At 40.6% G+C, this 17,067-nt stretch overlaps 1 protein-coding gene across 2 annotated transcripts in view; it reads right to left on the bottom strand.

Moving 5' to 3' along the window:
* Positions 1-17,067, bottom strand: part of Dlgap5 (DLG associated protein 5) — a 56,708-nt gene that overhangs the window by 38,172 nt on the left and 1,469 nt on the right. For both annotated transcript variants that reach the window (XM_045155265.1, XM_045155266.1), the window contains exons 2-7: positions 15,093-15,331; positions 12,184-12,374; positions 11,911-11,973; positions 7,991-8,075; positions 7,776-7,898; positions 3,383-3,453 (exon numbers count right to left, since the gene is read on the bottom strand). In XM_045155265.1, the coding sequence (XP_045011200.1) occupies positions 3,383-3,453; positions 7,776-7,898; positions 7,991-8,075; positions 11,911-11,973; positions 12,184-12,374; positions 15,093-15,330 (771 nt within the window). In that variant the 5' untranslated portion in view covers position 15,331. The remainder of the gene's footprint in view (positions 1-3,382; positions 3,454-7,775; positions 7,899-7,990; positions 8,076-11,910; positions 11,974-12,183; positions 12,375-15,092; positions 15,332-17,067) is intronic.

The following is a 17,067-nucleotide window of genomic DNA, read 5'->3' on the forward strand; positions in this document are numbered from 1 at the left end:
AAGCTGAAAAACAAACAAACAGAGCTGGGTGTGGTGACGCATGCCTTTAATCCCAGCACTTGTGAGGTACAGGTAGGAGGATCTTGTGACTTTGAGGACCCCCTGAGAATCTGAAAATACATAGTGAATTTCAGTTCAGCCTGAGCTAGAGTGAGACCCTACCTTGGAAAAAAAAAAGGCAAAAAGAAAGAAACTAACTAACTGACTACGTATAACCTGTAGGTAAGAGGAGTTATTAAGGCCCAAATGGCTTGCTAAGAGTCACACTATACTGCCTACCAGGGAGGTTCAACCTTTGATCATTAGTAAGGTAATAGACAGGTTTCTTATTGGTCAAAGTAACTAGTTAAGGTTAAAGAATTACATGGTGCTGAGGAGATTGCTCAGTAGTTAAGGCACTAGTTTGTACAGACTAATAACCTGGGTTACTCCCCAGTACCCACATAAAGCCAGCTGCACAACAACACACATATCTGGAATTCATATGTAGTGGCCGGAGGCCCTGGATACCCATTCTCTTTGTCTGTCTCTCTTCTATCTCTCTCTGCTTGAAAAAAAAATAAAAGAAAAGAATTATAACCTGGGTGTGGTCACACACACCTTTAATCCCAGCACTTGGTAGGCACAGGCAGGAGGATCACTGAGTTCGAGGCCATCCTGAGACTACACAGTGAATTCTAAGTCGGCCTGGACTAGAGGCAGACCCTACCTAGAAAAACAAACCAAAAAAAAAAAAAAAAAAAGTCATAGCATGGATTACAAAAAGAGAGGCAAGGTCCTCAAAATTGTTCATCTTTTTTTAGAACTTATTAGATGTTGTTGAAAGTATTAGTTTTGTTTTTTTTTTTTCTTAAAACTATGCCTGCTACTGAAAACCTAACCAAAAGCCTATGATAGGGGAGGTCATGAGCTGCTCTTGTCTGGTTAAATGCATATATTATTCTCACCAAATTACCCTAAAAGCACTACACTTAAGGTTCATATCCTTTTTTTTTTTTTTTTTTTTTTTTTGCTTTTTTTGAGGTAGGGTCTCACTAGCCCAGGCTGACCTGGAATTCACTTTGTAGTCTCAGCCTGGCCTCAAACTCTTGGGTGTTCACCTACCTCTGCCTCCTGACTGCTGGGATTAAAGGCGTGCACCACCACGTCCAGCCTTCATATTATATTAATGCTATTCTCACTTATGGTTAGAGAAGCTTCTCTTTTCAGATGGTGGTGACCACTGGGATGACCCAAAAGGCAACATAATGCTGACAAGAAGTGACAGGAGTGTCCAACACTGAAACATCTCTATCACACCCTTCAAGGCTCACGGTCCATTGCGAACGAGGTAGCTAAAAGAATGTAAGAGCCAAAGTGTACCACTCCTTACAATGCAACTGTCTGGAGAGAAATTGACCTTGATATCCATGACCCCCCAGTGCCTAGCAATACCTTCACAAGACCCTCATAATAGGAGAAGAAGATGATGACATCAAAATTAAAGAGAGGGAGGGGGTGGGGTTTGCCGTGGGCGCGACGCCGTATATAAAGGTTCCTGCAGGACACAACTATGAGCAGACAGCAAAGCCTACAGATGATCAAGTCCTTATATAAAACAGTGTGGCATTTGGCTATCCTTCTGTATATTTGAAATTATCGAATGCATAATGACAAAATGTGTTCAGCACAGAACCAGCACTGTTGTCCAGACCGCATAGTACACAAACAAGACTTGAGCGCAAGGTGGTCAAACACGTGCCTGAGCGTGACTGAGGGCAACGGGCAGCCACCGTGCCCCACACCCCTTCCCTCACTGGATTCAGCCTACTGCTCACTATGTGGCAGATCCCAAGCATGCCTCTTTCGAATATCCTGGACGACCCCAAAGACTGTCTGCAGGGGGTTAACTGTGGAGGGCACAAGTGCAGGTGACTGAGTGCATGCTTGTTGAAAAGCTCTCATGTCTCACTGTAGGTTTTGGAATAATTTGTTTCTTTTAACTAAAAATGACATTTTCTAAATGTAAACTATTTACAGGTGAAATTTTACTGATATATTCAGATCGTAAGGGATGAATTAATGCATGTATGTAATGCTGTTATCAAGTAATATGTTACCTGTCAAATCCGGAGAATCACGATTTAAAAAAAAAAATTAAAGAGAGGGAGAGGATATGATGGAGAGTAGAGTTGTGAAGGGGCAAGTGGAGGAGGGCAGGGAAATATCATGGTTTATTGTCTGTAAGTATAGAAGTTGTCAATAAAAAAATTCAAAAAAGAATTTTTACTGTTATTTAGGTCTAGCTTTATTTTCATTTGTTTTTATTAAAATTTGCTTATTTATTTGTGTTGCTGGTGATAAAACAAAGAACCTTGTACATTCTGGGCTGTGTACCACCAGATGGCACCCTGGCCTCTAGTTTATTTTTATTCATTAATACTGTGAGAATTTCCTTTATTTATCCTTGAAAAGAACTATGTTTTGCCTTTGCTGTTACCACTCTATCTTTATATTTTCCTTCAACAATGTTTGCTCCATTTTGTTCTTTTAAAAAAAAAGTCTCATCTTTGAATGCCAGCTTATCACTTTTTAGTACAAATTTTCCTATAATTATTGTCTGTTCTATTTTACAAATACTGATAAAAGTTTTCATTACATATATATAAAAAAAAACTTTGTTGTATCAGATGTGGTGGCACATGCCATTACTTCTTGTACTAGGCAGGCAGAAGTAGGAGGATCACCATGAGTTCAAGGCCACCCTGAGACTACATAATGAATTCCAGGTCAGCCTAGGCTAGAGTAAGACCCTACCTTGAGAAACCAAAAAAAACCTTTGTTTAAGCCAGCCAAGATAGCACATGACTTAAATCCCAGCACTAGGGAGGCAGAGGTAGGAGGATTGCCACAAGTTTGAAGTCACCCTGAGACTACATAGTGAATTCCAGGTCAGCTTCGGATAGAGTGAGACCCTACCTCAAAAATACCAAAAAAAAAAAAAACCACCTACTCTATATAGGTATTCTACTGCTTCTGATTTTAAAAATGGGGGAGGGAAAAGCATAAATTACAAAGAAAGTCCAAATTTATATCACTAATTAGAAACAGAGACATTATTCCAACAGTCTAATTGGATCCACAGCCAATGCATCACAAGTTATCCACTAGTTCTCACAAAACTGCTTCATGTTTTTCCATTGTCATTGTTTATCAGATTATGCTTACTCTACTCTTAAATAAGATAACTGAAAAACAACTACAACAATAACTTCCTTTGTTGCTTCCATATGGTTTAGTACATGTGTGTTTCTGAATCAGTATTACATGATCAATTTCAACATTCGGGAGGTAGCAAGGAAGTACTCAAACATCTAGAAGTAAGCAGAAACTTGCACTCTACCTTGTCAGGTTTTACTTCTATCTCTTTGTCAGTTCTTCCTTTATTTGGTGCCTTTTTTTCTGGTTCATTATCTAAAAAAAAAAAAAAAACCGAAGTTACCTACTTTTAGATAGACAGAAAATGCTGCATTGAAAGTACTAGGCAATTTGATAGGCAGAGTAGGAGATCATTGTGTTGGAAGCCACCCTGAGACTACATAGTGAATTCTAGGTCAGCCTGGGCTACAATGAGACCCTATTTCAAAAACAAAAAAAAATCAAATAAATAAATAAATAAATCATTTATTGGGGCTGGAGAGATGCCTTAGCAGTTAAGGAGCTTGCCTACAAAGCCAAAGGACCTAAGTTCAATTCCCCAGTAACCTCAAAAAGCCAAATGCACAAGGTGGTACATGTACATGCAGTGGCTAGTTTCTGGCACACTCATCTGCCTTTCTCTCAAATAAATGAATGAAGTATTTTTAAAATCAGTTTAATAGTCAGGCATGGTGATGCACATCTTTAATGCCAGCACTAAGCAGACAGTAGAAGGAGGACTGCCATGAGTTTGAGGCCACCCTGAGACTATATAGTGAATTCCAGGTCAGCCTGAGCTAGAGCAAGACTCTACCTCGAAAAACCAAAACAAAAATTTAAAAAATTACATTAATAAAAATCAAGTATGACAGGCTGGGTGGCTCACCCCCTTAATCTTAGCACCCGGGAAGCAGAGGCAGGAGGATTGTTGTGAGTTCAAGGCCAGCCTGAGACTACCGAGTGACTTCCAGGTCAGCCTGGGCTAGAGCAAGACCATACCTAAAACAAAACCAAAAACTGGGCTGGGAAGATGGCTTAGCAAAGCCCAGGACCCATGTAAAGCCAGATGTACATGGTGGCACATGCATCTGGAGTTCATCTGCAGTTGTTGGAGGTCCTGGCATACCCATTCTCTTTCTGTCTATCTGCCTCTTTCTCAAATAAATAAATAAAAATGTTTCTAAAAAAAACAAAAATTTGCTGGGCATGGTGGTGCATGCCTTTAATCCTAGCACTAGGGAGGCAGAGGTAGGAGGATCGTGGTGAGTTCGAGACCACCCTGAGAACACAGTAAATTCCAGGTCAGCCTGGGCTAGAGTGAGACCAAAAACAAAAAAAAAAAAAAAGAAAAGAAAAGAAAAGAAAAGAAAGAAAGAAATTAGCTGGGCATGGTGGCACACACATTAAATCCCTAAACTTGGAGGTAGGATGATCACGCTGAGTTTGAGGCCACCCTGAAACTACACAGTGAACTCCAGGTCAGTCTGAACTAGAGTGAGACCCTATCTCTAAAAACCGAGGGCAGGGGGGGAAAAAAAAGTCCTATTATAAAAAGAGATAAAAACAAAATTTCTTAGCTGGGCATGATGGCGGACACCTTTAATCTCAGCACTTGGGTGGCAGAGGTGGGAGGATTGCCATGAGTTCAAGGCCACCCTGAGACACTACAAAGTTAATTCCAGGTCAGTCTAGGCCAGAGTGAGACCCTACCTTGGAGAATAAAAAAAAAAAACAACAAAATATCCATTTGGGGACTGGAGAGATGGCTTAACAGTTAAGGCACTTTCCTGAGAAGCCTAAGGACCCAGGTTCAATTCTCCAGGTCCCACATAAGCCAGACGCACATAGTAGCATGTGTACCTGGAGTATTTGCAGTGGCTAAAGGTCCCGGCATGCCCATTTATTCTTTTTCTTCCCTCCCTCTGTCTCAAATAAATACAAAAAAAAATATTAAAAACAAAGTTGGTGGTACATGGGTCTGGAATTAAGTTCATATGCAGAGGCTGGTGCACCCATTTTCTATCTGCCTCTTTCTCTACTTCAAGTAAATAAAAATAAATATTTTTGAAAATTAGGCCAGGCACGGTCATAGAGATGCATGCCTTTAATTCTGCACTTGGCTGTGTGCCTCCACCTCATGCTCATAGGGGGGAAAAAAAAAAAACAAACTCAAGCTGGGTATGGTGGCACATGCCTTTAATCCCAGCACTCAAGAGACAGAGATAGGAGGATCTCTGTGAATTTGAAGCCAGCCAGAGACTGCATAGTTAATTCCAGGCTAGCTTGGGTTAGAGAGAGAACTTATCTTGAAAAAGAAAGAAATTCAAGGTAGGGTCTGGCTCTAGACTAGGCTGACCTGGAATTAACTATGTAGTCTCTGGCTGCTTTGAATTCTCAGAGATCCTCCTACCTCTGTCTCTCGAATGCTGGGATTAAAGGCATGGGCCACTATGCCTGGCAGAAAAGGAGAGACAGAATGGGCACATCAGGGCCTCCAGATACATGGGCTACTTTGTTTCACCTGGCTTTGCATGGGTACTGGGGAGTCAAACTCAGGTTGTTAGGCAGGTGCCTTAACCACTGAGCAATCTCTCCAACCCCTTACCTGATTTTGACTGCTTTTTATATCATGATTTATATCACTAAGGCTTCTTTGACAACATTGTTCTTAGCAGCTACAGTGTACTTCGCCAAATGGATTAAGTGGGACTTACTTGATCCATTAATATTTCAAAAATGAGGGCTGGAGAGATGGCTTAGCAGCTAAGGCGCTTGCCAGCAAAGCCTAAGAATCCAAGTTCGATTCTCCAGGTCCCACATAAGCCAGATGCACATTGTAGCTCATGTGTCTAGAATTCTTTTGCAGTGGCTGCAGGCCCTGGTGCATCCATTCTCTCTCTGCATGTCTCAAATAAATAAAAATAAATTTAAAAGATACTTTAAAAAAATATTTCAGCCAGGCGTGGTGGCGCACGCCTTTAATCCTAGCCCTTGGGAGGCAGAGGAAGGAGGATCACCAAGAGTTCGAGGCTACCCTGAGACTACATAATGAGTTCCAGGTCAACCTGAGCTAGCATGAGACCCTACCTCAGAAAACAAAACAAAACAATTTCAAAAATGAGCTTTCGAAGTGCAGCAGTTCTGTCTGGGAACACTGACCCAGTAATGGCTGCTGAAGTGTTCCTTTGCTCCATTTACCATCACAACAAATAAAGGATGTTTGCACTGTTAAAAAATGTCTTCAAATGTGGTACATTTATACAATGGAGTTCTACTCAGCGGTAAAGAAAAATGAAGTTATGAAATTTGCAGAAAAATGGATGGACCTGGAAAGTATTATACTAAGTCAGGTAACCCAGGCCCAGAAAGCCAAGCGCCACATGTTCTCTCTCATATGGGGATCCTAGCTACAGATGACTGGGCTTCTGCGTGAGAATGAAAATACTTAGTAGCAGAGGCCAGTAAGTTGAAAAGGAGACATAAAGGGTGGAGAAAGGAAGGGAGGAGGATACTTAATAGGTTGATATTGTATATATGTAATTACAATGATTGTAATGGGGAGGTAATATGATGGAGAATGGAATTTCAAACGGGAAAGTGTGGGGGTGGGGAGGGAGGGAATTACCATGGGATATATTTTATAATCATGGAAAATGTTAATAAAAATTAAAAAAAAACAAACAAAAAAAAAAAAAAACACAGCAGCTGTGGTAGTTCTGACCGGGAAGGATAGGGTCCTGATTAGAAGAAAGACCGAGGAGAAAGTCACCTGGAAGGTTGTACGTCATAGGAACAGTGATTTTATCTCAGGGATAATTTTTTTAATTGTCCCTTTTCTGTTACTTTGTAATACCTTGGATTAAAAAAAATGGTTTATGGGGGTGGGGAGGGAGGGAATTACCATGGGATATATTTTATAATCATGGAAAATGTTAATAAAAAAAATGGTTTAAAAATTAAAAAAAAAAAAATTAAAAATTAAAAAAGAAATAAAATGCCTAAGGGCAAAATTCACCCAATGAAGGTACAATGACTAAAAATACAAATTCTTTAAAAGGAGGTAACTCAAGAAGGAAAAATCCCTACATAACCTATTCTATACTGATGGCTCAGGATGGGATCTTTGACCAGGCTGTGATCAGCCTTAGTGGAGGGGTAAAATAGACAATCCAAATATTGTCATTACTGGTTATGTTTACCTAGTGGTTATCAATTTGTATTGGCCCAGTTTCTCCTCATTATGCTTTATCACAATGAAAATGATTACTTTGCCATCAAAAAAAAAAAAAAAAAAAATGTCTTCAAAAATGAAACAGGAGTTGGGCACTTGAGGGCAGAGGTAAGAGGATGGCCATGAGAGCACATACTGAGTTCCAGGTCAGTCTAGGCTAGAGCGAGACCCTACCTTGAAAAAAAACAAAAAGAAAAAATAAACAGGGCTTCAGCAACCCCACCCACAAGGTAAGTGACTCTAGAATCTTTCTACAACCTGCACTCTCCCATGCCATCCTTTCCTACTCAAAGAAGAAAAGGACAATTATAAAAGTCTTAAGGGCAGAGACATTCTAGTTCAGTCACTCAGGAAGAACAGCTCTTACTGTTAGTAGCTCTGGTGACTGGCTTTCGAGTTGTGGCAGATGAAACTGTTCTGACAACCTGTTTCGTCACTTGAGAAGCTGATCGAGTTGCCCTCACTGAAGAGGATGCTGCCGGCTGCACAACTGTGAAAAAAAAAAAAGGATACAATCAAATGCTTTTTCTCAATAATTATTACTGTGGTAGTACCCAAGTTTATAATTATTAATATTCTTACTTTTTTTCTCTTTGTCCAACACTTTCTTCTCAGAAGTCTGTCTTTGCCCAGACTGGATAGCTCGAACATCACTCACATTATTAATCTATTTAAGAGAAAGGAATTATATGATTTAATTGCATAAGGAATCAACTTTTATTATTACTAATCAACATTCTTGACCTCTAAAGAGATCTGTAAGCTGAATCTGGCAACTGTAAATTACCAACCTGGCAAATCTAAACAATGAAGTTAAGGTTTTCATTATATGAATTTCCGGCTGGGTGTGACAGCACATGCCTCTAAATCCCAGCACTTGGGAAATAGAGGCAGGAAGCTCTAGTTCAAGACAATTCTCAATTGTAAAGGAAATTTAAGATGCACCTAGGCTATGAGACCCTGTCTCAAAAACAAAGAGAAAATATAACAAATTCCCTTTCTTTAAATTCTAGAAGTCAGGAAATATTATCAACTAAATAAACTAAGACTTATTTCTGTGCATATGTCTCTGGGCATGCCAGGGTGTCTTGGCCACTGCAAATGAATGCCAGATGTTTGAACAATTTTACTTTTTTAAATTCATTATTTATTTTTTCGAAGCAGGGTCTCACTCTAGGTCAGGCTGACCTGGAATTCACTATGTAGTCTCAAACTAGCCTTGAACTCACAACGATCCTCCCACCTCTGCCTCCCTAGTGCTAGGATTAAAGGTGTGCACCACCACACCCGGCTCTTTTTATGTTTTTTTTTGGGTTAGGGTCTTACTGTAGCCCATGCTGATCTGGAATTTACTATGTTGTCTCAGGCTGGCCTTGAATTCACAACTAGCTTCCTACCTCTGCTTCCTGAGTATTGTGACTAACAGTGTACAAACACACCCAGCTTCATTTTTGTTGTTTGAAATGGCTGCTATACACGGGTGCAGAGGAATGGGAGACAGCAAGGCTTTGCATGAAAGCACCTTTAATGGCTAAGCCATCTCCCAAGCCCTTTTATTTAAAAAATAATAATAATAAAATTAAAAATTTTTTTTTGTTTTTTTGTTTCTGAGGTAGGGTCTTGCTCTTACTCTAGCCTAGGATAGCCTGGAATTCAGTATGTAGTCTCAGGCTAGCATTGAACTCATGGCACCCTCCTCCCTGTGCCTCTAGAGTCCTGGGATTAAATATGTGTGCCACTATGCCTGGCTTTATTTTTGCTTTTAGTTTGTATTTATTTATTTAATTTTAAATATTTTTTGTTCATTTTTTATTTATTTATTTGAGAGTGACAGACACAGAGAGAAAGACAGATAGAGGGAGAGAGAGAGAGAATGGGCACGCCAGGGCTTCCAGCCACTGTAAATGAACTCCAGATGCGTGCGCCCCCTTGAGCATCTGGCCAACGTGGGACCTGGGGAATCGAGCCTCGAACCGGGGTCCTTAGGCTTCACAGGCAAGCGCTTAACCGCTAAGCCATCTCTCCAGCCCTAGTTTGTATTTATTTGAGAGAGAAAGAGAGAGAATGGGCACACCACGGCCCCTAGCCACTGCAAATGAACTCCAGATATATGTGCCACTTCGTGCATCTGCTTTACATGAGTACTGGGGAATCGAGCCTCAAACCAGGGTCCTTAGGCTTCACAGGCAAGAGCTTAACCAATAAGCCATCTCTCCAATGCTATTTTTTTTTTTCTTTTAAAACATGGTCTTCCTTCATTGCCCAAGCTGCCTAAAACTCATCTGTTCAAGCCATCTTCCTGCCTCAGACTCCTGAGTAACTAGGAACAGACATGTACACCATGCTTTAATAAGCTATCAAAAATTAAGTGACTGGGGGGCTGGAGAGATGGCTTAGCGGTTAAGCGCTTGCCTGTGAAGCCTAAGGACCCCGGTTCGAGGCTCGGTTCCCCAGGTCCCACGTTAGCCAGATGCACAAGGGGGCGCACGTGTCTGGAATTCGTTTGCAGAGGCTGGAAGCCCTGGTGCGCCCATTCTCTCTCTCTCTCTCCCTCTGTCTTTCTCTCTGTGTCTGTCGCTCTCAAATAAATAAATAAAATTAAAAAAAAAAACTTAAAAAAAAAAAAATAAGTGACTGGGGGCTGGAGAGATGGCTTAGCAGTTAAGGCATTTGCTGGCAAAGCCAAAAGACCCAGGTTTGAGTCCCTAGTAGCTATGTAAAGCCAGATGCACAAGGTGGTTGGCACATACATCTAGAGATTTTTTTGCAGTGCCTAGAAGCCCTATAGCACCCATTCTCTCTCTCTCCCTCTCTCTTTCTCTCTCTTTCAAATAAACAAACAGGGGCAGGAGAAATGGTTTAGTCATGAAAGCACTTGCCTGTGAAGCCTAAAGACTCATGTGCATTTTCCCAGTACCCTTGTAAATCCAGATGCACAAGGTGGCACATGCATCTGTAGTTTGTATGCAGTGTGTGGAGGCCCTGGAGTGCCCATTCTCTGTCTCTCTTTGTTTCTTTCTCTCACTAAAATAAATTTTTTAAAAATAAAAATAATCCCAGCACTCGGGAGGCAGAGGTAGGAGAATCACCGAGATTTCAAGGCCACCCTGAGACTAGAGTGAATTCCACGTCAGCCTGGGCTACAGTGAGACCCTACCTTGAAAAACTTAAATACATAAATAAAAATAATGGTAAAATAGGGCCAGATGTGATTGCAAATGCCTTTAGAAGAAAAATTAGTTCAGTGACTATCCAACGATCCTTAAAGTCAGACATGCTTCACTCACTCCACCCCCCAGATAGGGTCTCATTCTAGCCCAGGCCGACCTACAACTCACTCTGTAGTACCAGGCTGTCCTCGAAGTCAGTGGTCCTCCTACCTTTGCCTCCCCAGTGCTGGGATTAAAGGCCACTGGCTCTCAGACATGATTTCACCAAGACCTGTGAGGGATGGGGAAAGGCTGGAGTGCTTGCCTGGCATGTACAATCCCTGGGTTCTATGGTCCCCAGCATCACAGAAGGAACTATGAATTTTACCTAGGAAATTCTTCTCCTGGGTTGAAAACTTTTCCCCATCATTCATTCGCTAACTTCCTTAAGATCCCACCCAAACAGCTATCACCACAGGAAGACTTGCCCTCACTCCACAGTCAATCTCCTACCCCACATCTGCTATCACTGTCATCTCTCTTCTCTTCTAATCTCCTGCATGATATTTAGAAGCATCTGACATACCCAATTATTAATTTTACAACTCCAGTCTACATGTAAGCTCCATCAAGCCAGAGACTCATGTTTATTACTCACTGTATATCCTAGGGTAGATGTACAGCATCATGGCAGTGACTCAAAATCTATCAAATACATGCAATTTAGGTCCCTTACCTGGTTCCCTTCTTACCTACTTCATTCTCTCCTAAGGCTTATATCTGATACTATATTCAGAAAATCCCTAAGTCCATGTGCTTTTCCTCTCATCTGTACTTCACAGTTAACTTGGAGTGAATAATAAAACAGAATAAAAAAGCAGAATGGCAGTTTGGTATGGATTTCATCAGGAATATTTGGGCAAATGGTATTTAAGGTGAAAAATTTCCTAACCATTTGCCAAACACTACTCTAAATTACCAGTAATTTTATACCTATCATTTCATTTCAGTTAAATTAATCACATCTAGCTGGGCATGGTGGTACATACCTTTAATTCCAGCACTTGGGAGGATCACCATGAGTTTGAGACCAGCATGAGACTACATAGTGAATTCCAGCTCAACCTGGGGTAGAATGAAATCCTACCTCGAAAATCCAAACAAAACCAACTTATTATTTTTTTCCATGTGTCTATACAGTATGTGTGGTGTTGTATATTATGACTGGTGTATGCACGTGTGTGGGTTCCGGGGAATTGAACACTCTCACGCCCTCATACTTAAGCAGTTAACCACTGAGCCATCCCCACAATTCAGCAAATTTTTAATTTTAATAACTATTTTCAGCTGTACCTTAGTCTGCTCCACTTGGTCTTTGGCCTTTGATCTTGTAATTCGTACATTAGATGGAATAACCTTTAAGTAGTCAAGAGAAGATCAAATTAATAAAAAAAAAAAAAAAGCCTGGCAAAAGTTTACTTTCAAGTCTCATGAAATGAAGTTCCTCAGTTAAAATTAAATTTTAACCTTAATGTATGACATAGACAATTACAAACTAAAAAAAATTTTTTTTTAGTTCCAGAGGAAAGTAATTATTTCTGTTTTAAATTAAAAGTATAAATTTACCTTCTTGGGCTCAGTTTTCATAGCTTTCTGGTTTGTTAAAAAGCCAGGAGCATCAGGTCTGTAAAGACCTACTTTAAACACTCCTCGTTTGGCTTTCTCTCTTTGTTCTTTCAATTTTTGAAGTTGCTTTTCTTCTTTGTATTTCTGGAGCATTTGTTTTCGTTCATCACTTAAAACACTTTTCACTGGCTCTAAAAAAAAAAAAAAATCAAACAATATAGTACATAAAACATTTCAGATAAAAAATATGGCAAATGTCTTAAAAAACATTTTTTGTCTAATTTCAAGTGCTTGCTGCTAAGAGCTGTTCTGAACAACTTACTGTTAATTTAACACTAATCACAAATTTCAACCTCTACTTAAAACTTCTATTCCTTGTGTATGCCTTTGTTCAAGTATTTATCAACACTGGGCTATTCATTAAGCAATTACTAGTTCATTTTAAAATGCATTAACTTGGGCTGGAGAGATGGCTTAGTGGTTAAAGGCACTTGTTTGCAAAGCCTGACAGCCCAGGTTTGATTCCTCAGCACCCATGCAAAGCCAGATGCACAAAGTGGCACATGCATCTAGAGTTCATTTGCAATGGAGGAGGCCCTGGAGCACCCTTTTATTCTCTTTCTTTCTCAAACAAACAAATAGCCAGTCATGGTGGCACATGCCCGTAATCCCAGCACATGGGAAGCAGAGGTAGGAAGATTAATGTGAATTGAAGGCCAGCCTGGAACTACAGACTGAGTAACAGGCAAACCTAGGCTAGTGTGTGAGACCCTACCTTGAAAAAAACAAACAAAAAAAACAGCCAGGCGTGGTGGCACATGCCTTTAATCCCAGCACAATCACACCTTCCATGGCTCAGGGTCCACTGCAGAAGAGGTGGTGGAAAGAATGTAAGAGTCAAAGGAAGGGTAGAACACTTTACAACATCCTCCTCCAGACACTAAATCGCCTGGCTATCCATGACCTCACAGTGCCCGACACTACCTACACAAGACCATCATAATAGGAAGAAAAGATCATGACGTCAAAATAAAAGAGAAACCGATTGAGATGTGGTGGGGATATGAGGAGAGTGGAGTTTCAAAGGGTAAAGTCAGGGAAGGGAGGGAATTACCATGGGATATTGTTTACAATTATGGAAGTTGTCAATAAAAATAAAATAAAATAAAGGGCAGGGCATGGTGGTCCACGTCTTTAATCCCAGCACTTGGGAGGCAGAGGTAGGTGGATCACCATAAGTTTGAGGCCACCCTGAGATTACATAATGAATTCCAGGTCAGCCTGGGCTAGAGTGAGACCACCTCAAAAAAAAAAAAAAAAAAAAAAACAGTAAAAATTTTTTTAAAAAGGTAGTGGGTCTCTCTTTGGCCCAAGATAATCTGGAACTCATTAATCTCAGGATAGCCACCAACTCACAGCAATCCTCCAACCTTTACCTCCCAAGTAGTGGGATTAAACACGTAAGACAGCAAGCCATGATCAGGGACCTCTGTGGAAGCCAAAAGAAGGGGAGGCGTACTTTGTAAAACCTGCCTTCCAGACACAAAGAGGCCATGACAATCATGCCTTCACAGTGGCTAATGCCATGACCTGCATAATAGGAATGGGAAAAAAATGACAATAAGCCCGGAGAGATGGCTCAGTGGTTGAGGCGCTTGCATGCAAAGCCAAAGGATCCAGGGCCCACATAAACCACATGCACAAGGTGGTACATGAAACGAATGTGGAGTCTGTTTGCAGTGGCCAAAGGCCCTGATGCACCCATTCTCTCTATCTGCCTTTCTCTCTCTAATAAATACAAAAAAAAAAAAAAGACAACAAAATAGAAGAGGAAATACTTGCAAAAAAAAAATATACATACATTATATATATATATATATATATATATATATATATATAGAGAGAGAGAGAGAGAGAGAGAGAGAGAGAGAGAGAGAGAGAGAGAGAGGTTATTCAGTAGAGGTAAGAGGGGACAAAGGAAGGTAGTGGGAGGGAATTATGATTTTGGTGTATTTTGTGTATTTTTGGAGGTTGTCAATAAATTTTTAAAATATTTTATTTAGTTGGGAGGGAGGCATACCAGGGCCTAGGGTCTCACTCTAGCCCAGGCTGACCTGGAATTCACTATGTAGTCTCAGGATGGCCTCGAACTCATGGCAATCCTCCTACCTCTGCCTCGCAAGTGCTGAAATTAAAGGCATGCGCCACCACACCCAGCATATTTTCTGATCTAAGTTTGCATGCCATCTTTTTTCTGAAACTGAATTAAAGTGCTCATTTTATCTTTAAAAATAAAAAAGGAAGGGGGAGACAGCCAGTGCTAACAACTTAAAGAAATCTTTTGGCTCAAAATCACCTTTACAGAAGCAACTAAATTCAGATGCAATGTGTACATGCCACACTCATGCTGAGAAAGATCAACTGAAACAGGGAAGAACACTTTGATGCCTCCTTGTCTCTAGAACATCTAAGATCATTTGCTGTCATGCACCATTCACCTTTCCTTTATTATACAACAAAAGACTCCTGTGATTCCTAGTTAAATGTAATTTATCAGGTTTTCTTCAGTTCTGTAACATTTTTTGCCCTGAATTAACACTATACTATTTTCATTGCTTTTTTTCTGAGATTATTCTTTATTTGGTCCCTTCACTCATAAATGGCCCCAAATCATTTTGGGCAAATTGTAAAAATGATTTCTTTGCTCTTTACACTAAGTAAATGGCAAAGTATCCCCAGGTTTTAGGTAAGCACTCTGAGCTACATCCCCAGTCATTTCATAGCTTCTTACCAAATTATTTAGAATAGTTCCAAACTCCTCTTTTGGTTGGTGAAGTTTTTGTAGTTAGTTTTATTTTAAAACTCAATACTCTTAAAAGTTCTGAAAATTATAACAGATGTCTACTTACTTGGCTTGAGATTGGCCTTTTCTGGCATAAGGTCTTGGGATGTCTCATGTAAGTCAACAAGAACTCTACCTTCCAAGGTTGGAATGTTGACATCTCTTAAACCAAAGTGTCTATTTCGTTCATATTCCTTGTATCTGTTTTCTTTCTGAGAGAGTGACTTCCTATGAGCAATTTTAGTTCTAATCATTTCAGTACTGAAATCCTTCCGGTGACGACTGGCAAAATGTGATAAAGACATCCTGTCAGAAAAGAGAAAAGTAGAAATAAAGTTACATGGCTTTTTAAATTTTTTTCATATTTTATTTATTTATTTGAAAGTGAGAAAGAGGCAGAGAGAGAGGGAGAGAATGGACGCACCAGGGCCTCTAGCCACTGCAAATGAACTCCAGATGTGTGCGCCCCTTGTACATCTGTTCTGTGGGTCCTTGGAGAATCCTTTGGTTTTGCAGGCAAGTGCCTTAATGGCTAAGCCATCTTTCCAGCTCGATTTATTTTATTTTAATATTCAAAAACATTAAGATTTCACTGGGTGTGGTGGTGTACACCTTTAATCCCAGCACCCAGTGGAAGAGGTAGAAGGATTACCTTGAGTTCCAGGCCACCCTGAAACCACATAATGAATTCCAGGCCAGCCTGGGCTAGAGTGAGACCCTACCTTGAAAAAACAAACAAAAAAAGCCTAAGAACCCAAGTTTCATTCCCCCATAATAAAGCTAGATGCACTAAATGGTTCATGCATCTGGAGTTCATGTGCAGTGGCAGGAAACCCTGTTGTGCCCATACCCAATCTCTTGTTTGCCTCTTAAATAAAAAGAAAAAAAAATAATAAAGAGGCTAGACATTGCAACACACACCTTTAATCCTAGCACTTGGGAGGTAGGAGGACTGCTGTGAGTTTAAGGCCAGGCTGGGGCCTCAAGTGAATTTCAGGTCTGCCTGGGCTACAGTTGAGACCCTGCCTCAAAGAGGGAGAGCAAAAGTCTGGGCAGAAGTAACCTGTAGGAGTGAATACGGCTGTGTCCAGAAGCCACAGACTATTAGAAGAATATTTCAGTGAGCTGAGCGTGGTGGTGCATGCCTTTAACCCAAGCATTTGGGGAACAGGGAGCAGAGGTAAGAGGATTGCTATAAATTTGAAGTCTATTTAAGACTACATAGCAAATTTCTAGTCAGCTTGGGCTACAGCAACTCCCTACCTGGAAGAAAAAAAAAAAAAAGTGGCCAGGTGTGGTAGTGCATATCTTTAGTCCCAGCACTTGGGAGGCAGAGGTAGGAGGATAGCTGTGAGTTTGAGGCCAGCCTGGGCTAGAAGACCCTACCACAAAAAACAACCAAAAAAGGACTGGAGAGATGGCTTAGCAGTTAAGGCACTTGCCTGTGAAGCCTAAGAACTCAGGTTCAACTCCCCAGTAACCATGTAGGCCAGATGCACAAGGTGGCAATGAGTCTGGAGTTTGTTTGCAGAGGCTGGAGACCTGGTATGCCCATTCTTTCTACCTCTCTTTCTCACTCAAACAAGTAAATAAATAAAAATAAGATATTTTTAAAGGTGATTGGATTTTTTTTATTTTTGAGGTAGAGGGTCTCACTCTAGCCCAAGCTGGCCTGTAATGCAGGGATTAGCTAATGCTTGGATTAAAGGCATGTGCCAACACACCAAGCCTTAGGTGATTAGAATACCCCCCCCCCAAAAAAAGGTTAGGAAGTCTGAAACTTATTAGACTAAACATACTCAGTTTCTTTTATTGTACCTTAACCGAACACTTAACAGTAATCAAGCAGTCAATTTTGTGCATTCTACCTACTAGAAGATACCATTTTTTGTATATATTTATTTGCAAGGAGATAAAGGGAGAGAGAGGGAGTACAGGCACGCCAGGGCCTTTTGCCACTGCAAAAGATGCAGGGGCCACTTGGTACATCTGGCTTTATGTTGGTACTGGGAAATCAAACATGGCCCATCATAATTTGCAAG

Source organism: Jaculus jaculus, chromosome 7 (assembly GCF_020740685.1).
Source record: "Jaculus jaculus isolate mJacJac1 chromosome 7, mJacJac1.mat.Y.cur, whole genome shotgun sequence".
NCBI lineage: Eukaryota > Metazoa > Chordata > Mammalia > Rodentia > Dipodidae > Jaculus > Jaculus jaculus.